The 23,151-nt window shown below is 51.4% G+C and overlaps 9 protein-coding genes across 9 annotated transcripts; 5 read left to right on the top strand and 4 right to left on the bottom strand.

The window, feature by feature from the left end:
* Positions 1-31: 31 nt before the first annotated feature.
* On the bottom strand, positions 32-2,386 carry MIND_00994200 (Choline dehydrogenase; the record flags this gene model as incomplete). The annotated part of the gene is made up of 10 exons (XM_037366546.1): positions 32-88; positions 140-258; positions 311-658; positions 708-956; positions 1,005-1,070; positions 1,124-1,600; positions 1,649-1,868; positions 1,920-2,017; positions 2,059-2,136; positions 2,185-2,386. 10 exons carry the CDS (start codon positions 2,384-2,386, stop codon positions 32-34), a joined length of 1,914 nt encoding a protein of 637 aa, XP_037215940.1.
* Positions 2,387-4,658: 2,272 nt separating this feature from the next.
* Positions 4,659-5,698, top strand: MIND_00994100 (uncharacterized protein; the record flags this gene model as incomplete). Its single annotated transcript, XM_037366545.1, has 4 exons — positions 4,659-5,062; positions 5,114-5,153; positions 5,202-5,223; positions 5,286-5,698. The coding sequence occupies 4 exons, from the start codon at positions 4,659-4,661 to the stop codon at positions 5,696-5,698; spliced, it is 879 nt and encodes a 292-aa protein (XP_037215939.1).
* Positions 5,699-5,825: 127 nt separating this feature from the next.
* On the bottom strand, positions 5,826-6,521 carry MIND_00994000 (uncharacterized protein; the record flags this gene model as incomplete). Its single annotated transcript, XM_037366544.1, has 1 exon — positions 5,826-6,521. One exon carries the CDS (start codon positions 6,519-6,521, stop codon positions 5,826-5,828), a length of 696 nt encoding a protein of 231 aa, XP_037215938.1.
* Positions 6,522-7,227: 706 nt separating this feature from the next.
* On the bottom strand, positions 7,228-8,407 carry MIND_00993900 (uncharacterized protein; the record flags this gene model as incomplete). Its single annotated transcript, XM_037366543.1, has 2 exons — positions 7,944-8,407; positions 7,228-7,897 (listed from the first exon to the last, which is right to left on the bottom strand). The coding sequence occupies exons 1-2, from the start codon at positions 8,396-8,398 to the stop codon at positions 7,228-7,230; spliced, it is 1,125 nt and encodes a 374-aa protein (XP_037215937.1). The 5' UTR covers positions 8,399-8,407.
* Positions 8,408-8,425: 18 nt separating this feature from the next.
* MIND_00993800 (uncharacterized protein) lies at positions 8,426-12,387 on the top strand (the record flags this gene model as incomplete). The annotated part of the gene is made up of 23 exons (XM_037366542.1): positions 8,426-8,671; positions 8,717-8,729; positions 8,780-8,834; positions 8,880-9,077; positions 9,128-9,351; positions 9,398-9,661; positions 9,711-9,851; positions 9,891-10,226; positions 10,270-10,341; positions 10,398-10,512; positions 10,562-10,579; positions 10,631-10,659; positions 10,712-10,777; positions 10,821-10,929; positions 10,977-11,116; positions 11,167-11,386; positions 11,435-11,474; positions 11,517-11,698; positions 11,749-11,851; positions 11,899-11,964; positions 12,015-12,108; positions 12,151-12,173; positions 12,219-12,387. Exons 1-23 carry the CDS (start codon positions 8,646-8,648, stop codon positions 12,385-12,387), a joined length of 2,703 nt encoding a protein of 900 aa, XP_037215936.1. The 5' UTR covers positions 8,426-8,645.
* A 913-nt stretch (positions 12,388-13,300) lies between these two features.
* On the top strand, positions 13,301-14,159 carry MIND_00993600 (Zn(2)-C6 fungal-type domain-containing protein; the record flags this gene model as incomplete). Its single annotated transcript, XM_037366540.1, has 3 exons — positions 13,301-13,363; positions 13,416-13,757; positions 13,806-14,159. The coding sequence occupies 3 exons, from the start codon at positions 13,301-13,303 to the stop codon at positions 14,157-14,159; spliced, it is 759 nt and encodes a 252-aa protein (XP_037215934.1).
* MIND_00993700 (uncharacterized protein) lies at positions 13,344-14,088 on the bottom strand (the record flags this gene model as incomplete). Its single annotated transcript, XM_037366541.1, has 3 exons — positions 13,344-13,788; positions 13,839-13,973; positions 14,023-14,088. The coding sequence occupies 3 exons, from the start codon at positions 14,086-14,088 to the stop codon at positions 13,687-13,689; spliced, it is 303 nt and encodes a 100-aa protein (XP_037215935.1). The 3' UTR covers positions 13,344-13,686.
* Positions 14,160-16,170: 2,011 nt separating the features above from the next.
* MIND_00993500 (uncharacterized protein) lies at positions 16,171-18,290 on the top strand (the record flags this gene model as incomplete). The annotated part of the gene is made up of 8 exons (XM_037366539.1): positions 16,171-16,245; positions 16,305-16,435; positions 16,487-16,499; positions 16,543-16,946; positions 17,004-17,586; positions 17,635-17,734; positions 17,786-18,090; positions 18,135-18,290. The coding sequence occupies exons 1-8, from the start codon at positions 16,186-16,188 to the stop codon at positions 18,288-18,290; spliced, it is 1,752 nt and encodes a 583-aa protein (XP_037215933.1). The 5' UTR covers positions 16,171-16,185.
* A 1,351-nt stretch (positions 18,291-19,641) lies between these two features.
* Positions 19,642-23,074, top strand: MIND_00993400 (uncharacterized protein; the record flags this gene model as incomplete). The annotated part of the gene is made up of 7 exons (XM_037366538.1): positions 19,642-20,453; positions 20,513-21,148; positions 21,199-21,551; positions 21,602-22,350; positions 22,402-22,621; positions 22,671-22,782; positions 22,834-23,074. The coding sequence occupies 7 exons, from the start codon at positions 19,642-19,644 to the stop codon at positions 23,072-23,074; spliced, it is 3,123 nt and encodes a 1,040-aa protein (XP_037215932.1).
* Positions 23,075-23,151: the final 77 nt, after the last annotated feature.

Here is a 23,151-nt window from a genome sequence, read left to right as displayed (position 1 = left end):
CAGAGTTTCGTAGCAATAATACAATTTGATTTCACCCGCTCCGTGCTTTTGCGTCTGCTATCAGACTATCAGCCGCCTTCTCTGACATCTACGATGGACAAATCAGCTCTCTTCACCACAATATGGACTCGATACCAACCATATACATCGGCGTCGTCACAAAGTACCCCGGCACATTCGCCCACGAGCTCAGATCGACCACGCGCAAGCGACTTGTCTTCCTAACCTGGAAGTCGCCGTCCAGTACCGCCTGAGGGTCTATCGAAAGTGATTCAGCGCCGGAAACAAAAATCTGAAACTCCCGTCCGACCTCCATCTGCCCCCATCGCATTCGTGCAACATGCGTGATGTCCGAAAATGTGGTCCAAGACGTGTTGAGTCAAATTTGCTCCGGCGGGAGGGAACGCCTGCTCTTCCACGAATGTAGCAATGCCAGGCGAGTCATTGACTAACGCCTGCATTCGCTGGAGGCCCAGGACCAACGCTTGTAGGTCACGTGTCCCAGCATCATCAGGGGCTTCGAAATGTCGTTTGGCGATGTCGAGCGCGTCCTGAGGATGGGATCCAGTGAGCTTGACGGAGCCTCTTGAAGACGGATGTGTGAGGAGAACAATCGCCGAGAATCCATTTGGGTTGTCAATGACTTTTTGAGTCATGCCTGTTTTTTCTCTGGGGGTTAGCGGGCCTTGGAAACCGGGAGGGCTAACCGTGAACAATTCCCTCGAAATATGCGGGCGCGATGTACGTAAATATATCAGGCGCCGTCGCAGACGCGTCGCGGTTCGACTTGTCGACGATGGCGTTCAAAACTGGGTTGAATGAATAGATGTTGTGGTGGTCTGACGTGATCCAGTCCTCCAAGCACGGGTCAAGGGTCGGGTCAGAAAGAAACTTGCAGCCCTCGAGAAGGACAAAGTCGTTCTTCATCTTCCAGGCAATAGCGATCTCGTCGTGGTCTAGGGCGGAAATATTCATTTGTCATCGCGTTTGGCAGCGCGCTTTACCTTGCAGATTGGACCCTACTCCGGGTGCATCAACCACTGTGTCAATACCAAATTGGGCGAGTTGCGCTGGATCGCCGATTCCCGATAGCTATATAGACCATTGGTTCTGTGCATTTCACCCGATTGTAGAATACCATGAGCTGATATGTTCGTTAGCGAAGACGGTGAGATTCTAGGAGAGCCACGCACAATCTGGGGACTTTGGAATACGCCCGCAGAAAGGATGACTTCGTGTCTTGCCATCACCTGTCGGACTGCGAGGTTTTGCTTGCCCTGAAAATGTCCAGACACAGCAAGCGCCGCACCCGGCGCAATTTCGACGCCATAGGCTGTGGGAAGGCTGTCCGAGCCATTGCACAAGAGGACCTTCGTCACGAGGGTGTCGAGGGTGATGTTTAGATTGCTCCGGGCCGCCTTTGCGGCGTTCAGTCGATTATAAACGGATGAACGGATGTGGTTGGTGTCGATGGTGAAGCTTGGGGAGGTGATGCCGGCTGTACCGTCCGAAGCGAGGTCGTTCAGGTCTGATATCGTCGGGTGACCGGAGAGTAGAGTGAGCGTTGCGAAGATTGAGAGTAACTGTGGATCCAACACGTCTTCGACGGGTTCAGAACAAAGGAAGAGTAAAGAAAGAAAACACACACCTAGATTGTGCAACAGGTTTAGATCGGGCAGCAAGGTCGTCTCCATCCACCCATTAAACCCATGGTTGGCGACATCCAAGAGCGCATACTCATTTTTCTCGATCTTTTTGAAATAGTTCTGCATGTTGTCTCTGGACCAAGACGGGTCGCTGAACATGCTCGCGAGAGCGTCAAAGTCCCCACGCGTTCCGGCAATTATGTTGATCATGGCATTGTGGATCTTGAGCAATAAACTTGATCTGCATTTGGGCGGGAAATGGGAAAGACATACTGTTGAGCCTCCAAGGGCAGCTGCACGCGGGTACCAAGATACTTGTGACCCTGGAGTGCTATACTCCGTGACATTGTACCCCAACGACGTTGCCAAATCTATCAACGTTAGCTCAATAACAAGACCAGAAACAACACACCTTCAGTCGCTCTCGGCCAATACGCAGGTAGAGTCGAGTTAAACCCAGTCACATTGTTTCCGGCGTCGACAAGGAAGACTATGATTGTCTTGAGTTTCAAAGTCGATCCGCTGCGCTGCAGCTCACCAGAATACCCGTTTTCTGCCAGCCGCGCAGCAAGAGGGCCACCACCCGCTCCCGCACCAACGACCACAAAGTCGAATACATCGCTCTGCGAGGAAGGGTCCGGGCATGGTTGGAGAGACGGACTCGGAGCCGCGTTGCCGCCGATTCCGAGCCAGAGCAGGATGGCCAGTGCCAGTGCAAAGTCTTGCCAGTGGACACCCATTCGTGAGGTGAGGACGAGTTTACCTCATGTCAGCGTCTAGTTATAGCGAGTCGCGGCGCTGTCCGGCTGAGACCAACTTGCAAGCGACCTGCCATTGGAACGGAAGAATTTACAAGACTTGCATGGATTACCAGTAGTATTTCACTTCGAGTTGTTGAGCAGATCTTCACTCTAGATGAGCAGGTATGCGAATAGGCAGCAGGCCGAGTTGATTTAAATTCACTACTGAGCACTTGGAATTTCCTATAGCTAGCCGCTGCGAACATCGAAGTTGAGCTACTATTAGGACTCAGGTTCCAAGTTGCTCCACTATTCACACACTTAGACGCCGGCTTTTATTGACGTTTCCAAAAGTTGTCGCACCATTATTGGCCCTCTTGAGCGAAGGCAAGATGTGGTTGGTGACTAATTATAAGAACATCTGATTGGGAAGGGTAGTTTCTTTACTTCGTGTATGTTGCGAATTCAAGGGAAATTGTTGTGCGTGTGAACTAGTTGAGGTCGCGAAGAGTCAGATGAGCGGGTAGAGTTCAGAATGGAAGTAAGAGCCAAGTGTTGTGACGGCAGATGTGCCTGTGAACGGCAAGGTAGTAAGAACACAGAAGGTACTTGTACGAAATGGTGCTCACTATCAGGATCCTGTTGATTTTCACTCTTGTTTCACTCAGAAAGGTACGAGGAGTAGCCCGTGCTACGCACGGGCGCGTTGCAAAAGTTATGTCCCAAATTAGGAAATCCTAACTGAGCCTTCCCATTGGCTCATCAGAGCTGTCACATATACTCTATGTATAGTAAGTTTTGGGAGACATTGGGGTAGATGGAGCAAAAAGGAAACAATAAGATAAACCCAGAACGAGCTGAGGAAGCGAGAAATCAGTGAAAGCAGCATTGTTGGGCATCAACACGGATCCCTCTAGTAAAAGGCGAGAGGGATGTCATGATTGCAGATGCCCAAGCCACTGGAGGAGAATTACAAACGCTGGCATGCGCTGAACTAAGTCATGTACTGTGTTCGGTGCAGCGGTGGATGATGCGATCATCATGCACTATACCAAAAGCCCGAGTTGCGGAAGGAATCGGATCAAGCAGCAGATGTGTAATAATTGACCGGTGCCTGTCACCACGTCAAATAATTACTATCCGAGGTCGCTAGTGTGGGTCTGTCGGATCAGGGTACAAGTACTGTGCCAGAGAGTGTACAATATCGCCAGGTCAGCAGTATAGATGCCCAGAAAACTCAGTCGATCAATGGTCGAATAAACATGCATGGGGGGAATAGGGTCAAGCTGAAAGCACTTATAACGTGACAGGTCCGGCGCCGGCGTGTGAACTTGAATGTGACACAGATCCTCTAACTTTCAAGGTCTTTCAGCGCTTCAATCACCCAGGTCCATTACCCTCCCTAAAGTCCAGACCATCCAGTGCTCTTGACTCGGCGTTTACCTCGAGTCATCAGCGGAAACTGACCATCCCAGATTCCCAGCCTGACGATCATCTCCACTTCGATTGTCAAGAAGCTAAAGAAAGAGGGCAACATACATGCACTGTCTAACACCATGCTGGTGCTCAGCGTGCCGGGGCTGGGTATGTCCGTCTCCACTACTGCATGCGTGACCGTCTCAACACGAAAAGCGGCGCTCAAGTCAACCATGCCATGGTTTATACTGAAACTTGACTTTCTGACGGTCAAAACTTCGAGTTTGGGTTGGACTCAGTTGCTATTCTTAGCATCACCCTCAATCAGCTATGACGCAAGTTCAACTCATGACCTCTCTCTCTTCCATCACCATCTGCTCGCTGGATTCGCTGTCGTCCTGCCGAGGCTCACGCTTATCTCACTCCGTACCCAAGTAACCTCAAGTAGGCAGCTCAACGCTTGTTCGATGATCCAAATTTGTTCCGAATCCGCACTCGACCATGCTTAGATTCTCGTTATGAAACCCTGGACTGCTCTGTTGGGCTCTATTCGAGGCCCATTCTAAATACACCGCCCGTAGACTGGTCCCCGGTGCGGCACCGACACTGAATAAACTACGCTTTTGATTACATTCGTATCGACAACGCCGCATCACGGGGGGATGTAACCCAGTGATACTCCGGCGCGTAGGAAGCCAACTATGACGGCAAGAGGTCCTCCTGGTCTGCTTTAAAAGCAGAATGACTAGTCCTACTACTGCAGCCGCCTGGTCCTCAACAGCCTCTCAACGTCTGTCCATCTCTCCCCCCCTACCCAAGTGACCCAACCCACTGATAATCCGTGCAGTGCTCCACAATGTTCGCTCTCCGTTTCTTCAGCATCGCCATTCTAGCCATTTCCTCTTTTGCGGCTCCCTCTACCCCGCCTGGCCAAGTTGTCACACCAAAAGGTCTCCGTGACGCATCCACCGTCCATGAAATACCTTCAGGAGGAAAAGTTAAGCATGTCGGCAACTCGACGGTCCACATCATCAGCAACACGGGGTCGGTCCTCAAAGTGGTCAAGCTCAAACCCGAGCTCGAGGCAGCAGTTCCAACCCCTACTTCCGATGCCCCAATTCCATTGCAGACCGGTTGGGTAGCATATGCCCACTACTTCAACAACGATGTCCCAATCGGCTCGTTCAAGACTACCTGGACTGTTCCGCCCACGCCGGCTGCAAACCATGGCCAAACTCTGTTCCTTTTCAACAGCATTGAGTATGTAACCCGCTTTCAATCACGGTCCCGAATTCTCATCTTTCATTCTAGACCAGGCAGCTTTGACGGAATCATGCAACCCGTTTTACAGGTCTGTACATCTTCTCTGTCTGCCCTTCATAAGTTGATCGTGTCCTAGTGGGGACCTAGCGCAGCTGGAGGTGCGATTTCATCCACCCCCACAAAAATGAACAGGAATATGTACTGACTAAATTGATTGTAGGTGGCGCACAATGGATGCTTGCTTCCTGGTATCTTTACCCTGGAGGGACATTCTTCACACCCCTCGTTGGCGTTTCTGTTGGCCAGACGCTTCAAGGTGAAGTCCAGCTTGTTGGCGCATCTGGCGGAACCTTCAACTACCTCTCCTCCTTCACCAATGTCGGGGGCACAGCACTCGAGGTCGATGGTGGTGAGGAGTTGAAATGGGCTACACTTACCCTTGAGGCGTACGGCGTTACCACTCGTAACGACTACCCGGCAGGCTCGACCGTCTTCTCCGCGACCAACCTCGAGCTGACGAATGGTGGGTTCCCTAACATCAACTGGGCCACTGTGAGCGACACCGCGGATGGTATTATCACGACGGTGAACACCGAGGGCTCGACAGCGGCCGTTGTCACGATTACTTACTGAGGATTGTGTATTACTAGTGTGTAGGGCAATAGGCTGTAACTCTTCAACAAGTACTAATCATCTCTCTGGCCATATCCTCCCCCACGCAAATAAGCTTTCGGAATCTTCTGGACTGTCTGTGTCTTTATCAACTCCAGTCGGGAATCTCTAAAACAGGAAATGTCGGCAGGGAAAGCGGTCGCTCCTCCTTGAGCTGGAACTTCTCCATGAACCGCCTATACTGGTCCTCCGTCGCTACCCCTCTCAACCGCTGTCTCGCCTTCTCAAGCCTGGCCTTGTGCATCTTGAGCGCTGCCGCATAGCCCGCATTGAACTCGTGATCGCGTTTCTTCATCATCTTGAGCATCGCCAGCTTAGACGCGCTCTTTCGATGCATTTCGTTGACGCTGGTAATGATGACATCGCGTTCGCGCAAGAGAGGAGTGAGTTTGGGCTGCAGTTTCGCTGCCTTTGCGTGGAGCTTGCGCAGTTGCTTCTTGTCGGCAGAGGCGGGTGGCGAGGGCATGCCGGTGATACCACGGTTGGCCGGGTGGGGAGCAGAGAGTGGTTGGAGTGTGGGCGAAAGAGCTGCCGCCAGCGCGAGAGAAAGAGACGGGAGTCGAGGTTCAACGGTAAAGGCAGATTGGCGACGGAAAGAAGGCTTGGAGTTCAATGCTGTCGAGCTCCTTGTTGGCGAGGATTGCTCGATATCTGTGGTGGTAGAAAAAGAACGAGTGGCAGTTTGGTTGGACCGAGGCAGAACGAGTGGAGATATGATGCAGCCATGGGGCAGCATGAAGGATGGGTCGTCGTCTTGCTTGGTGAGTTGCAAAAACTTCTTCATGGTCGTTCAGAAGAAAGAGGAAGATGAGTGACATCACGTTGATGATTCACAAGCTAGCGACAAAAGACAGACTATTTCCATTACACCCCTCTAGTCACGACGAGGACGCAGAACACGAGTCGCTATAGTGAATGTTATCGGCACTGTGATAAAACGATAAACAGGAACGAACAGTTGGTTTGGCTATTGTACTTTGGCTTTTTCATCGCTGGTTCGCCCTCGCCTACCGCTACACACAGCTGTTGTGAACATTTTGACGAGCGAGTTTTTGTACCCACCATTCACAATGTCGCGGAAGGGCCGTTTCGCTGGCGAGGCTGGATTGCGGATCTTGAGCTTGTCTACTTCCAGTATCTCCGCGTACGCTGGATTTGGGTTCAGTATGAGACGAGGGCGTGGTTAGGACTCACCCAACATGCCGTCCGTGACCAAAGCGAGTTCCTTGAGAGTGGCGTGCCGCGCAGAGGTGACGGGCAGCGAGGCGAGCCAGTCTGGGTCAGACGCTTCTTCGAGATATTCCTTTTCGCAAAGTTCGATTTTCCCCGTCATATATTCAACGTAGAGATCGGTGTTGTACAAGTCTTGCTGAGGCTCCATAGTACTGGGTGAACGGCGGGTATAGTTGGAAGGAAGGGCGACGACAAGACTCGAAATACCTCTGTGACATTGTGACAGGTATTATGATAGTTTACAGATCTAGAGGTCGTCAACGCTCGAAAAAAGTCCGGCCCCTGGGTTCGGATTCTTCCTTTTCTTGTTCCACCTCCTCCGTCTCTGTGACGGCGTCTGCAAGCCCCGCCGTCGACCTCTCAAAGCTGCGAGTTATTGGTGGCCAATCATGAGCCACCGATTGCTGTCCAGGGGATGTAACACTGTTTGGCCACCACTCGGGCGTAACTGGGCGGGTGGACGTGTCGTTTTGTGCCGGTGGGTCATCGATAGAAGTCAAATCAATGATTGGCACCGGTGTCGCAGCAAGAGCAGTTGCACGCTCAATTGTGTCGTCTGCCCAAGCTTCAAAGGGCCCTTCGTCGAGAACTGGGTCACTGGGTAGTGGTGGAGGTGAAGTGCGATTTGTCCAAGTGAAGAATCTGGATAGGGGGATGCTCCGTCGAGGAGGGTCCTCAGTGATTGCTTCCGACTGAACCCGTCTTCGGGCTCTACGCAGCTCTGCCAAGTCCTGTATGCGACGCGGGGGGTAGCCAAACTGAATGTCGTCAGAAGGGGTTCTGATTCGACGAGTAGTCGGTTGAGGCAGTGGTGGCGACACAGCTGTGTGAATGAAAACATAGTGCGCGCGTGAGAGGCTGGAAAAATGCGACAGAAACGCAGTATGCCGCTCGCAAGGCTTGAAGAAAGCACCAACCGGGTTTCCACTATGATGTTGGTGAGATGCAGGACACGAGGCATGTCTGGACTCACCAAACAGTGCAACCAACTCCAGTTCTTGTGCATCCGCAGCTTTCTTTCCCTAATCTCAGCTGCCGTCTGGCATCCGGAGTAAAATACCCATCATCTAAGTGGGAAAGGCATCCAACGCCTTCTGGTAGACCAGTCCAGCGTTCGTCAGGGTGTGCCTCAGTGTGAATGCGTGTTCCACAGCCAGTTGACCGACGCTGGCGCTTTCGAGGGGGGGCTGTATTTTGCTCATCAGGCACAACCTGAGGCCTCCAAGGCCGATGCTGGTCCGCCAATTCCACCGAAATGTCTGCTCCACAAAACAAGGCCACGGGTGGTCTGGCTTTCGTGGGATCATAGCGATCTAATCTTCGACGACGACGTCTACGAGAGTCTTCTGCAGAGCGAAGAATGTCGATTAATTCTATTGAATCGTCGGAAGCAAACGCAAATGGACTGGGAGGTGAGGAGGAGGACATGACGGGAGATGTCAACAAGTGTTCCGGCTAACTCCGGTGACCTCTGCCTTCAACCACATTCTCCTCACTCCTTCGGTCCAGACAACGCCCACCAATCTATCTTCCGTCTTGGTTCTTGAAAATGAGATCGCCTTGCATTTGATCGTCGAATTCTGCCATGTCATTATAAGACTGCACCCCTTGACCCCTACTCTATCGTTGCTCTTCGACATATCTCTCCCCCCCGCGCCTGGGGCTAATACGCAACATGACTGCTTTCAATGCAGTTCCTATGTGCGGTTTTGCTTGCATTTTCTTCTGAAGCTAATATGTGATCAGTACGCTCCCTTTGGTACATATCTCTAACTCAGTCATTCATGACCCTTACTTCATCGAGGACAGTTGATGGGTACAATCTTAAACTGGGCTCTTCTCGGTGCTCTCGTCGTTCAGATAGGTATGCGCTATGAATCCAAAACAAAACCTTGCTCATTTTGCGCAGCCATCTACTTCATCGCTTTCCCAAAGGATGCTCTGCATTCCAAACTGCTGGTCGGACTTATTGTCGCCGCCGAATCTCTGCAGACTATGACCGGCACTCGGAATATCATTCGCTGGTGTGGAGTCGGTTGGGGCCGCCCTGAAATCTTGGATGAAGTTGGATTTGCCTGGTTTGATACGCCAGTCCTTGGCAGTATCAGTGCGTTGTCAACGATTGCCTTGACGTTGACTTATGCGCGTTTTTCCTAGTTTCATGCGCTGGCCAACTCTATTTTGGGTGGCGCATCTACATCATCAGCCGTAAGCTATTCGTGCCAATGGCCATCGCCGTTGTACGCGCCATGCAGCTCTTTGATGACTCCCTAAAGTCCCAACAGATCACCGTCTTTCAAATGTCCATGGGGATCTGGACCGGTGTTGAGATCAACCGCGCTGGGCATTTCTCCATGCTCCACTTCCGCAAGATACCTGCAGTTCGTTTTTCTGCCGTATTGTTCGATGAATAACTCAGTCTTCCAGATGTGGCTCGCTAGCACTGCTGCTTGTGACCTGCTTATCGTCGCTAGCACTTGTTTCTACTTGCTTGTAGTTCGCACTCGTGGCCTCAACCCCACGACTGACCACGTTATATCACGCATCGTCAGGATTACCGCCGAAACAGGCTTGCTGTGTGCCATCGCTGCGATTGCTGACCTGATCATATTCGCGACCTTCCCACATCGTAACTTCCACCTTGCCATTTGTCTCTGGTTGTCCAAAGTGTACTCCAACAGCATCTTACTCGTTCGTTTTTTTTTGTTTCAGAACATCTGCGGTATCTGACATGATCCAGATACTGAATTCTCGCGCCAGCATCTCGCATGGCTCGGTATGCCAGCACGACACTGTGCATTTGGGCAGGAGTCCAAGTGGAATATCGAGTGGACTAGTCTTCGCTGGTAGCTATAATCTTTCCGGCGCAAGCACTCCTACTGTTCGTAGTGAATATGCTGTAGAGAAGAATGAGGCTTAGGCCCACTTTAATCCAACCCAATTTAATCCACCTTGTCGTTTCCGGGAGAACAGTCAAGACCCAACGGGATATCCGCCGGATCAACCTTCGGTCAAAATAGTTATAGCTCTGTTGGCATCACACGAACCTTCCCTTCGAACGACAACGACCTCCCGCGTCATGTTCAGCACCACGACCAAGAAGACGCTCGTCTCCATTGCGGGCACTCTCGGGGCCTATGTCCTCTTCAAGCTGTTTCAGTTGCTCCATCGCGAGTTCCACTCGCCTTTGCGGCTTCTCCCAGGCCCGAAGTCGACCAATTGGATATTTGGCAACCTTCGTGATATCTTCAAGGCGGTAGGGGCATATAAAACCTCGTCCATTTTGTTGACTTTCCCAGGAAAATTCAGTGCTGCATGAGCAATGGGTGAAAGAGTATGGCTCTACAATCCAGTACAAGATCTTCTTTGGAGTGGGTACTCGAGGCTCGTGCGAAGCCCTCTGCTACATGTTGACGGTTTGCTATAGGCACGGAGACTATATACTGTCGATCCCAAGGCGCTCAACCATTTCCTCACCAACAGCTACATATACCAGAAGCCAGAGCCGCAGCGCTTTGGCTTATCGCGGCTCCTCGGACGGGGTATGGCTCCAAACAACTTTGTGATGGTGACTTCGCTGACTTGACTAAGGTATCATTGTTGCAGAAGGTGACGATCATAAGAAACAGGCAAACCTCTCAAGTTGTTCACTGTAAAGAGTGCTGATGTCATTGCAGCGGAGAGTTATGGTTTGTTCTCATTGAGGCAAAAGTCGTGACTCGGAAGACTCAACAACCACAGAACCCCGCATTCGGCTATCCTCAAGTTCGTGAATTGACCCCGATATTCATCGACAAGTCCAACGAGGTCAGTGGTGCCATGAACTTCGGTCTGTTAACAGACTCCTCAGCTGCGGGATGTATGGGCTGCGGAAATCCGCAAATCTGAGAATGGTGTGGCGCGCATCAACGTTCTGTCGTGGTTAGGCAAGGCGACTCTGGACATCATTGGGCTCGCAGGTTTGGCTATCCAGTCTTAACATGGAGCTGATACCGACCATGACAAGGTTTCAACTACCACTTCAATTCACTGGCCTCCGAGGAGGAGAGCGAGCTCGGCAAGGCGTTGAACGTTATCTTCAGCAGCACAGGTCACTTCAACGTGCTTGCGCTTCTGCAGATCCTGGTTCCTGCCTTCCGAGTTGTGGTGCGTTAACGCATTTAGGAGTGAAATCAAACACTGATTGTGCATTTTAGCCAACAAAAGTCGATAGCACGATGGACGGCGCGCAACAAACGATGATGCGTATCGCACGGGAGCTGCTGCAGGGCAGCAAACAGGAAATGGCCGACAGTGGGACGTTTGAGAAGGGCTCTGGGCCACGCTCAAGAGATTTGTTGTCCTTGCTGGTCCGTGCCAACACTGCGAAGGATATTCCGCCTAGTCAGCAGCTATCTGACACAGAGGTTATGGCTCGTCAGTGCTCATAATTGTGCAGCGGCTTGTTTTGCTGACAAGAAGCAGAAATTCCGACGTTCTTTTTGGCGGGGCACGAAACGACTAGGTAGGGCTCACGTTTCATGAACGGGCGTTGATCAATATATAGCACGGCAACGACATGGGCTCTATTCGCGCTGACCCAGAACAAAGCGGCACAGACGAGACTGCGGGAGGAACTCCTCGCTGTCCCATCAGAGTCGCCCACAATGGACGAAATCAATGCATTGCCGTATCTCGACTGCGTTGTTCGAGAGACATTGCGCATTCATGCCCCATTGCCATCCACAGGTGCGTTGCGTTTGCGCCAAACGATGCTTCATATTGGAGAGCAAGCATAGTCCGTGAGGCCACCCAAGACGATGTGGTCCCACTCGAAACTCCGTTCACGGACAAAAACGGCGTTGTGCACGACACTATTCGTGTTACTAAAGGACAGACAATGTCAGTCGTTACTCCCAAGTCCGCAGAATACTCATTGTTCTTGGCAGCATGATCCCAATTCTTGTGATGAACCGCGACGAGCGGGTTTGGGGCCCAGATGCTCGAGAATTCATGTCGGTGTTTATTTTTTGGACCAAAGATGGCCGGTTGACGATAGATGTAGCCCCGAGCGATGGGAAAGGGAAACCATATCCAATTCCATCCCCGGCGTCTGGGGACACATGCTCACATTCTTAGGGGGTCCACGAGCATGCATCGTGAGTGTTTTGCTTTTGCTTTTGCGTATCTTGACTATTCAGGGCTACCGTTTTTCCATTGTCGAGTATGTGATCAATTCCCCCTCTGTTACATGCTGATCAGGTTCCAGGACCAAATGCTTACTTTTTGCTCTCGTGCGCGCATTCGAGTTTGACTTGGCTGTTCCTCTTGAAGATGTTGCAAAGAAAACGAGTGTTACGCAGCGGCCGTATCTGAGGAGCGAGCCAAACGCAGGTGGCCAGCTGCCACTGCTCATTCGCCCCTACGTAGCCCAATAAGCACCGTAGCGTAGCGATTAGTAATTTATACCACCTGACGTGCTTCTTGCGCCTTTCGCTATGGCTACGAGCACGCTCGACCATATTGTGCATCTTACCCCGCCTGGCACAGTCCAGCAAACGGCAGAGCAGTGGCGCAAACTTGGGTTCAAGTAACCCTCCTTTACCGTGTTCTACTGGATCATGACATCATGGGATCTAGCGTAATCGACGGGGGCGTGCATACTGTGGTTCCCGCTGATTGGGTAATTTCCCATTGACTGGGTAATCGCAAAGTCCTAGCATAGTTTTTTGCATAGTGCTTCCGGTATCATCCGGGATGGGTTTCGTAGCCTATTAAGTATATCCTTACAAAAAATTAGAGGTATCCGTGAGGAGATGGTGTGCCGGCGCAGTGGCCGATCATGCGACTCGTGTAATATTTGGGTCCAAACTTCGTATTTGAGCTCTCCTGAGTGTGTACTGGGAAATAAATATGCCACAAAGGTATAAGCGGCCTTATATGCCACCCTGAAGTCTAAATTTTGACCCCAAGACATTTCTTCTTCGTTATCTTGAGCCATTGCTAGATTTGATGGGCCCGTGACAGGGTGTCACATTTGTCTCAATTTCAACGCTACGGAGCGACTGGTGCATAGAAATAGGTATCAACACACTCAATGTGACTTATTAGGCATATAGAGGTTGCCCAGGTGTTCCAGATAATAACCTCCCCCTTCAACAACAGAAAATGGGTATCTGGACCCAAATATTACACAAGTCGCATGATCGGCCACTGCGCCGGCACACCATCTCCTCACGGATACCTCTAATTTTTTGTAAGGATATACTTAATAGGCTACGAAACCCATCCCGGATGATACCGGAAGCACTATGCAAAAAACTATGCTAGGACTTTGCGATTACCCAGTCAATGGGAAATTACCCAATCAGCGGGAACCACAGTACCGATGGGTTCACAGCAAATGCGCTGGTTGTAAGCGTTGGGGGACAGTAATAAAGGAGGACATGGATGACATGGTTTCTAGATCATTGACGACCATACATATCTTGAGCTCCTCTCGTTCACCCACCCAGCAGACTCTTACCCACCTTCGTCGCCGCGGCACCAGCACAAATGGGCAGCCCGTGCTCCGGGTTGGATCGACTATGCTTTCCTGGGGAATGGTATTCTTGATGAAGGCCCGCAACGAATTTCGGATGTGATCAACGGCCGGTGGAGGCGGGAGACAAAGTTGTACAACGAAGAAGTTGGTGGCGGGCGCACAAGGGAAGATGGGGTGAAGCTTGAGTGGGTTATCAGCGCGCCGGCGGAAAACCACGGTCTTTTGCCCTTCTTTTGCGGGGATGTGACGGATCGGCAGTTGCGGGTGAAGCGGGGTTGAACGAATCGTCGTCGAGCTGAACGAGCATTTTAGGTTCCAACAAGGCCAGATTCGAATACCACGCACCCTTCTGGTGCCCGAGGAGTTGCACACATTCGTATTCTCGTCAAGAGTGACGAGTTTCAACTTGTTGCTGACCAGTTGAGCGCGGTTATCGACGCGAAGCCGTTTGAACGGCTGGAAGGGACAGCCAAGTGGCATCTGTCCACACTTAATGGGCTGCGTTCGCCGACGTTGGTCGTCAGCATACCAGAAAGTGGAGAGGAGGAGGACTTTTTGAGAGAGAATACAGAGCCGAACATTTACGAGGTTGCATTCTGGGTCGGAGAGAAGGGGAAGTTGGGGAGCGTCTTGTCGCCGTTTGGCAGGATTGTTTGGGTAAAGTAGTCTGCTCAACACAAAAACCACGAATTTTAGCTCGGTGGATATTAACTTCTAAGCACGAACTTGAGCTCGAATGCACTGGCTATTGGCTTCTCGTCTTGATTATTTTGAATCCTGAACAAGATGCTTTCTCTGGGTCGATTTTCGGAGAGTGTCAATGATTGGTAGCACAACGTGTAGAGTGCGTGGGGGGCATTTGAGAGAAAGGTGACCGATCAAAAAAAATTCCAACTCCGTTGTCTCCTTTTCTCCTACCAATCTCGTCAAAATACCAGGCTGCAAGAACTACTCGTCACCAAGCACTACATAATCCAGCGCTGCGGTTATTGGAAGCCACTTGCGTCGACATCGCCAGTATCGATTGAAACGGCGCCCGAGAATACAAGAAGTTCAGCAGTAGTATTTCCGTCTTTTTGGGGAACGGGAACGACTGTCTTCCCGTGGGCAATTGGAACCTAAGCAACTTGAGGATGATCTAGTGAGTGGCTATCTCGCCGTTGAGTGTGTAGACTGTTCTGACCTATCTTGCAAGTCTTTTCCATTCACACCAGCCTGCTCGGCGAAGGCACGCGTCCCACCTGTGCGGTGCGAAGCTTAAATAGTGATGCGGAGGGGATGGCTGATTACGCGCTATCGTCGTGGTGTTCAATCCTGGCCCCATTTTGCGCGTCGTCAAAACCTTAACTGGTTCACACAAATAAACCAGCGCGTTCTTTAACCCAGAAGGTCATCTAACGCTAATCCAGGAAACTTGGCCTCTGGCGGTTCGATAACTATGTCGTTTTCTATGTCGCGTTTACCGAGAACATCGTTGCTGATGGGCATTCAGCCTGAGCATTCATGGGTTCGAAGAGCTCGCTGTGTTGCAAGGCATTCTCCATCTCTTTCCAAAGTAAGTGTTGGCGTAAACTGGAGTCGATCTGACCCACGCGGTAGAAGCTTCTCCCTCCTGTCGTTCCTGGAATACTTTGACTCCCAGACTCTTGCTCCAATCTATGCTCGTTCACAACGCAAAATATTCTGCTGGCGCTGATGGTTCTTCTTCTTCTCGTTGGCATTCGGCGATCCTTCGCTACCTACCTATGTGTTGTGGGTTTAACGACTGTCTTGCCGTGGAAGATATGCCTCGCGAAGATATGATTCTACGAAAAACTGATCGGTAAGTCTCGCATTTCGGTTCATTTGACCTACGTGGATAGAAGATTCTGTTGCAGTCGTTTCCAACTCTGGGCATAGTCTTGTGTAGTCCCTTGGTATGCAATCTACCTTCGAGAGATCCGTCCGACGATATGATACCGCAAATGAAGCTCATTTCTCTGCCTGCAATGGAATGACTAAGACTCGAGTTTGGTACCTGTTGTCCCGTAAGACACAACGCACATGTGGTCCACCTACCTGTTCCTTTGGCTTCATTTCATCTCCTCCAGTTTCAAGTTGTTCTGATTCGTTTAGGCACATGAAAATCCACAAGCCAGTTGCACGTCTTGATTGCCGATGAAGACAGACGAAAACTCAAATGCTGGAGCAATCGTTATAGCGGAGGGCAAGCGGAGGGGTTCGGTACGATAGATGATGGGTGCAGAGAGTGTTTTGTGCGTACTATACGCAACGCGCCGACCTTTTACCAACTAATAAACCGTGAGACACTCAATTTTCGTGTGAGAGGATGATGCGCCAGATGACACGTCCAGAAATGAGTCGAATGGGAGCCATCAAGTCAAGTCACTTCGCGGTCAACTTGTCTGAAAGCGGGAACTCTGCGCTGCAAATGCAACTGTCCAGTCACTACACCCACACAGCTTCGGATTTCACTCTTACCTCCGATTTTTTTGCTCGTTCCCCTAACTGACGATCGAGGACAAGAAAACAATTAAAGTATGGATCAGCGGGATCATAAACATCGACATGCGGAAATGTCAGATCGCCGACGGAGGTCTGTACCAAATCCACCGAACAATGATGGCAATCGAGGCGGCCATCAAAGAGGTAAGACACGTTATCGTGACCTGCCTCACGGAGAACGGCCATCATGGACACCAAGCTAGCCAAACCAATCTCCACTTGTGCTCGGTGTCGGGCCAAAAAGATCGTGAGTTGTGGGATTTTCCCCATTGTTCGATGCTTCACTGACTGTTTGGTGGCTTGAAGAAGTGTGACGGAGAGCAGCCGTGTGGGCCCTGTTCTCGAGCAAGAATCGAGGTTGATTGCAACTATACCGTTGTGCCGAATCTATCCCATGGACCAGAACTGCGCAAAGGAGCTGCTTGTACTGCTTGCAGGTACGATATCACTCGTCATCTGGGGTTAAGCGCTCATAGAGTTTGTATTAGACGGAAAAAGAAGGTTTGTTGCAATTCCTTCCGAAAGCTTACCTCATGTCTCCCAGAAATGCAGTGGGGACTGGCCATGTAGGACGTGTGTTGCGTCGAAGAAGGAGGATGAATGTAAATTCAACGACAACAGCCAGATGAGCTTCACTCGTGCCTTGATTGAACGGACACTCGAGCTTGAGCAACTACTTGCTCAGGCCAAGACAGCACCACAGCCTGAATCAACCTACCCCCAGGGGACCTCAGTCCAACTAGACGAGATGTTTGCAGCACATTCTCCGCCTCCCCCAACTTCACGGATGTATTTCGATGCCCGTAACATTTCCACGCCCAGCGCAGTTGGACCACCACCCGTCTACATGGCAGACGACTCAGAGCTTGACTATTCATACCAAGCGATTTCCCCCTCCACATCCCTCCCACCAGCTTCGGAAACCCTCGAAGAGAAGATGCTGCGTTTGTAAGTGTCTACGGCACCGATTAATTGCGTCGACCCTGATCCTATTTCTAATATTAGACGAAAAAAATTCCTGGCCAAGCGACTTCAGTTCGGCTTTGTGCTCCCAGCCCATAAGTTCCAGGCAATCGTTCATGGAGACTTGTCTGGAACCGTTGTTCACCCAGTGCTTGTGCATCTTTGTCATCTTTGGGGTGCAATGCTCGACTACTGTGAAACTCATCAAACATGGACGTATGCTACTGACAGAAATGGTGACGAAGTCATGCATATGCGACTGGTGCTCGGTGGTATCGAGGGCATGTTGGGGCCACCTCCGGACCTATCGACGCGTGTTCTGGTCCATCTCAGCCTATCACTTTACTTCTTTCACAAGCAAGATTTCCAGCGCGGACAAGAATTCCTCAGCATCGCAGGGCAGGCAGCGTTGGAAAACGACATGGACCTCGCAGTGCTAAACAGTACTCCCATCAACGATGGAAATAGTGGGTCGGGCATGTACTCGTTGCTCCCGATTACAGAGGCGGACGAGCTTAGATCGGTGTTTTCGAAGCTCATTTGGGTCGGTTTGAGCTCAAAGATAGTGATCGGAACCCCCTACGACATTGACCAGCGACTAGTATCGTCGTTTGAGCGTCTACTGGTGTGTCTTCAGCCTTTAATAGATGCCAACCACTCAATATATCTGTAGCCCTCGAAACTACCCAACAATGCTGACATCAATTTTCAACGGGCGAAGAGCAATCTCCTTCTGAGAAGAACGAGGCAGTTAACGACGAGTTGGAGTAATTGTACGTTCATTTCACTGTTTGCGACCTTTCTTGTCGGCTAACACAGGCAAGCCCAAGCAACGCCTACCGCGTGGTTTGATGAATACTGGCGACTCATCGAACAACTACACGGCTATCTGGGTTTCCTGAACCCAGTTCAGATTCGGGTGTCGTTCATGCCCGAGTCGCATACGACGGACATTGTTCTCAAGCTTTGCTTGACAATGGCTCTGACGAGCCTGGCGGACCTTTATGGCGTTTTCGCGCCAAATCATCCGGAGTCCTCCTCGAGGTACCGCGATGCTGTGTTGGAGATTGTAAGCATCAGCAGTACCTTCACACTGGAGGACTGCTATCACCTCGATCCCATTCTTCCAGTATGTGTCTGCTTGAGTAGGTTTTCGTTGTTCATATTTCGTAGGTTTGCTGGGCTGTCGCAACGAAGCGGATTCTAGATAACACCGTCGTTTATGAGAACCAGCAATCCTTGATCGAGGCGATCCGGAGTTGCAACCAGAATCTAGTCCGATATGTTCCATTAGTGGCAGATTTTGAGGCAAACTTACATATTCGTTGATTTTCTGTATATGTCTTCAAGCTCTGTATCATCTGCGAATGACTGACATCACTCTCATTCGAACGACCACCAAGTAATCGGTTCTTACCCTACTGGGCGTGGCTTTCTCCTTTTTCTGCCGAGTCGAACGTTACCTGAGTTTCTCGATCGTTGCAATGCTCATTTCGGCGAAAATCAAGCCAAGATTCAAGAGTGTTCTCATCGTCAACTTGCAAGCAGGGATAACTGAAGCGTTACTCGATGCTCACCTCGGATGTTAAAACTATCATTCAATCTGGTCGGTGCGCGGGCAGTACTTCGTCAACGAGGCCTGGCTTCCCTTTTAGTCCCTTGATTCGATTGACTTTGGGCGATTGATTTGCGGGCATCGCCATCGTCGTTGGTTGCATGCAAGTACTATAGCGCTCAGCGGAAGGCGATAAGTAAGAACAAGATGACTTGTGGTTGACGTTGTTCTTTAATACCACCCTCCACCCTTCACGGAGATGAGCTTGCCGACCTCGAGACCAAGTGATCGACAAAACAGAGGGGGCGGTATGAAAAGTCTCCGTTCTATTTAAATTCTCACTCTATCAGTCTTCAGGCAGACGTGTTTGTTGTGTTCGATTGAATTTGTTGGAGAGGTTAAGGTGGATGAAGACTGGCATAGGGAATGGAACGACAGCGGTTAACTCAAGATACGCGCGGACTCCGGTCTGACGTTGTCTCCTTATCTTCAAACGTTGGCCCCACACGGCGATAGTGGGGTTTTTGATGGATTTGTGGGGTGCATCAGCGTTCCCCGCAACAGGTGATGGAGGCAGACGTTGTTTCAAGCAGCCCTGAGCTCCTGTAGTCATCTCATAACAGGGTGGCGAATTACATTTTGGTTGGATAGTGACAAAACATGCGGCGTGATCGCTTCGGCAATGTGGCCACGGCTAGAGACTACGATTAGAAAGGGCTCGAGTTGGCTGCGCACCACGACGTTGAGTCAAGCAAGCCGCGACCGAACCCAGTCAGAAAATCGGCTCAAGGGCCCCAGAGGCATCTCGGCATCGTCCAAGTGGGGCTGTGTGTCACAGTGTGACCGTGACGAAAAACTGACCTAATATAGCCGAGCTTGGCGGTGTGCTTTCTTCCCTTTCCCTTTCTCCCCCTTAGAGGTTTGTCGCCGGCTGTGGCTCCACTGCTTGCTGACGCGCCTTAGGCCTTTGAGCCACCTAGATACTGCCTATAGAGCGTTCCCTGTCCTTGTTGGCCCTCGTATAGACTTATCTCCTAGAGTTTTCCACCATACCACCTCTAAAGGTGTGTTTGTACGCATTTTGTGGAGCATACTTGCTGACTGGCTACGATGTAGACATCTGAAATGCCCGCTGCCACTCCCGCCCCCGTTTCCCTCAAGGAATTTGACGTCGCCAGCCTTTTCGTCGCCGACAAAGCCACTCGCGAGTCCACTGCCACCAGCCTCGTTGCCCTTGCCCAGAAGGGTCCCTCCGCCATCACTGGTGTCACTGATGCCATCGTCAAGGCCCTCGCCGACAAAAAGTCACCCGCCGCCCGTGAGGGTGCTGCTGACGCCATCACAACGCTTTCCAAACAAGGCGGTGTAAAAGCCATCGAGCCTACCTTCATCAGCTCCGGCATTTATGCCGCTCTCCTTGAGGGCTTCGCTGACAAAATGCCTGCAGCCCGAAATGCTGCTGTTTCCGCTGTGCGCGAGTTCGTTGCAGCTATGAACCCCTGGGCTACTGCCCTTATTCTCCCGCCCCTTCTTCAACAAATCAAAACTGCCGGCAAATGGCAGATCAAGACTGGCTCCCTCGAGGTTCTCAACCAACTCGTTGTCAGTGCGCCAACCCAGACTGCCCGTCTCATGCCCGAGATCGTACCTGTTCTCTCCGAAGTTATTTGGGACACCAAAGCCGACGTGAAGAAGGCGGCCCGTGATTCGCTTACGAAGGCCACCGCTCTCGTCTCCAACAAGGACATCGAACGTTTTATCCCGGCTCTTATCAAAGCCTTAATTAATCCCGTAGAAGAGGTCCCGAACACCATCGCCCTCCTCTCGGCCACCACATTCGTTTCTGAAGTAGACTCCCCAACCCTCTCCCTCATGGTTCCCCTCCTGGCCCGTGGTCTGAACGAGAAGCTCACTGCTACTAAGCGTAAGGTCGCGGTGTGAGTGTTTTTGATCAACTTGTTATCTGCATCATGATTTGTCTGATCTTGTTCTGCAGTATTGTTGACAACATGTCTAAGCTTGTCGACTCGCCGATCACCGTCCGCCCCTTCCTGCCCAAGCTTCTCCCAGGTCTTATCAAGGTCGAGACGACCATCGGTGACCCCGAAGCTCGTGGTGTTATCGGCAAGGCCATCGCCACTCTTCGCCAGGTTGGAGAAGTCCCGACCGGTGACGCTTCCGATCTCCCGCCCCTCAAGCTTGCCGAACCAAGCAGCTTGATCTCAACCCTTTCCGCCATTTACAAGAAACTTGGCGGTGAAGTTCCTACCTCTGACGCCACTGTCGTCTACACCGCCTCACTCGCGGCCAACCTTGTCAACCTCAAGAACTTTGACGTTCCCGAGTGGGATGGCCTTGCGCCATACCTCGCATTTGTTGCTCCTTCTCCTGAGCCCGTCTCTGTTACCCGCGAGTGGGTCGTTCGCTCCGCGGTTGAAGACGATGACACTGCTGAGGTGCCTGAGGATGAGGAGGAAGGCGAAGATCTATGCAACTGCCAGTTCTCACTAGCCTATGGTGCCAAAATCCTGCTCAACACCGCTACTCTCCGTCTCAAGCGTGGCCACCGCTACGGTCTGTGCGGCAAGAACGGTACCGGCAAGTCCACCCTCATGCGTGCTATTTGCAATGGGTTCGTAGTTCGCTGTATTTTCCCGTTATCACCAGTTAACATTTGTTTAGACAAGTCGAGGGCTTCCCGTCGCCTGACGAAGTCCGTACCTTCTATGTTGAGCATGACATTGATGGCAGCGAGGAGGATACCTCTGTTCTCGAGTTCATCCTCAGCGACAAGCGCATTCTCGCCACCAAGGACGAGGTCATCACCACCCTCGCCTCCGTCGGCTTCAATGACGAGCGTCAAGGCAATGCCATCGGTAGCTTGTCCGGTGGTTGGAAGATGAAGCTTGCTTTGGCTCGTGCAATGCTTTTCCGCGCTGACATCCTGCTTTTGGATGAGCCCACTAACCATCTCGATGTCGTCAACATCGCCTGGCTCGAGAACTACCTTACCGGTCTCAAGACTTGCACCTCCAGTACGTCTATTGTTCTTGGCTAATGTTTTATTTGCTGACCACTCGCTTAGTCATCGTGTCTCACGACTCGAGCTTCCTCAACAACACCATCACCGACGTCCTCCACCTAAACCGCTTCAAACTTCGCCGCTACCGTGGCAACCTCGAGAAGTTCGTCCAGGCCGTGCCCGAGGCCAAATCCTACTATACTCTCGAGGCTGCTGAGGACTACAAGTTCAAGCTGCCCGACCCCCCTCTCCTCGAAGGTGTCAAGACCAAGGAGAAGGCCCTTCTTAAGATGCGTAAAGTTGGGTTCCAATACCCCACCCAGGTCAACCAGCAGCTCTATGACATTACGCTGCAAGTTTCGCTCAAGTCCCGTGTCGCCGTTCTCGGTCCCAACGGTTCCGGCAAGAGTACCCTTGTCAAACTGCTCATCGGCGACATGGAGCCCAACAAGGGTGGTGAAATCTGGAAGCACCCCAACTTGGTCATCGGTTACGTTGCCCAACACGCGTTCCACCATATCGACCACCACCTCGACAAGACGCCCCTCGAGTACATGCTGTGGCGTTACCAGACTGGTGAAGATTTGGAGGAGATGACCAAGGCCAACCGTATCATCAGCGAGGAGGAGGCCAAGCGCATGAAGGATGGTGCTGTTATCGTCATTGAGGGCCAGAAGCGCCTCATCGATGAGATTCTCGCCCGCAAGAAGCTCAAGCAGTCTTACGAGTACGAGGTTTCGCTCAAGGGCCTCAGCTCGTCTGAAAACATCTGGCTGCCGCGTGACGACCTTGTCAAGCGTGGTTTCGAGAAGGTTGGTGCACTCAGGTTAATTTTTGTCCTCTCTCTCTAATGCCTCATACAGAAAGTCCTTGAAGTCGACACTCGTGAGGCCCAGCGTCTTGGTCTCCTGCGCCCTCTCGTCCGACGTGAAATCGAGAAGCACTTTGCCGATTTCGGTCTCGAGCCAGAGTTTGTCAGCCACAACACCATGCGTGGTCTCTCTGGAGGACAAAAGGTCAAGATTGTCCTTGGTGCTGCTACCTGGCGCCGCCCCCACGTTGTCTGCCTTGACGAGCCGACCAGTAAGTCGATTCATCTCTCAGTCGACATCAGTTAATCAATTCTTCCCAGACTACCTCGATCGTGAATCGCTTGCCGCTCTCATCGAAGCACTCAAGGTCTTCGAGGGTGGTGTGCTTGTCATCACGCACAACCGTGACTTCTCCGAGTCCCTTTGCGAGGAGTACGTATCAAATGTGGTTTATCTTTGCTTTTTTGCTTAACCACTTTGCAGAGTCTGGGCCATGAGGGATGGACGTCTGGAGGCTTCCGGCCATAACTGGGTTGAGGGCCAAGGCTCGGGTCCTCGCATTGACAAGAAGGATGGGGAAGACGACGACCAGTACGATGCGATGGGCAACAAGATCGACACGAAAAAGACCAAGAAACTGACTGCTGGCGAGGCGCGCAAGGCCAAGAAGGAGCGCATGGCCCGCAAGAAGCGCGGCGAGGAGGTCACCGACGACGAGCTGTAAATTGTTCCGGATGGCTTGTTGTATTGTGGTGTACTCTCTCTTGCTCTGTTGTCAGTGTCTCTTTTTTTACCTTGTCT

Source organism: Mycena indigotica (genome assembly GCF_014461135.1).
Source record: "Mycena indigotica strain 171206Taipei chromosome Unknown Mind.scaff0009, whole genome shotgun sequence".
NCBI lineage: Eukaryota > Fungi > Basidiomycota > Agaricomycetes > Agaricales > Mycenaceae > Mycena > Mycena indigotica.
The sequence above is the reverse complement of the archived record's forward strand: the minus strand, read 5'-3'. Positions and strand labels throughout refer to the sequence as shown.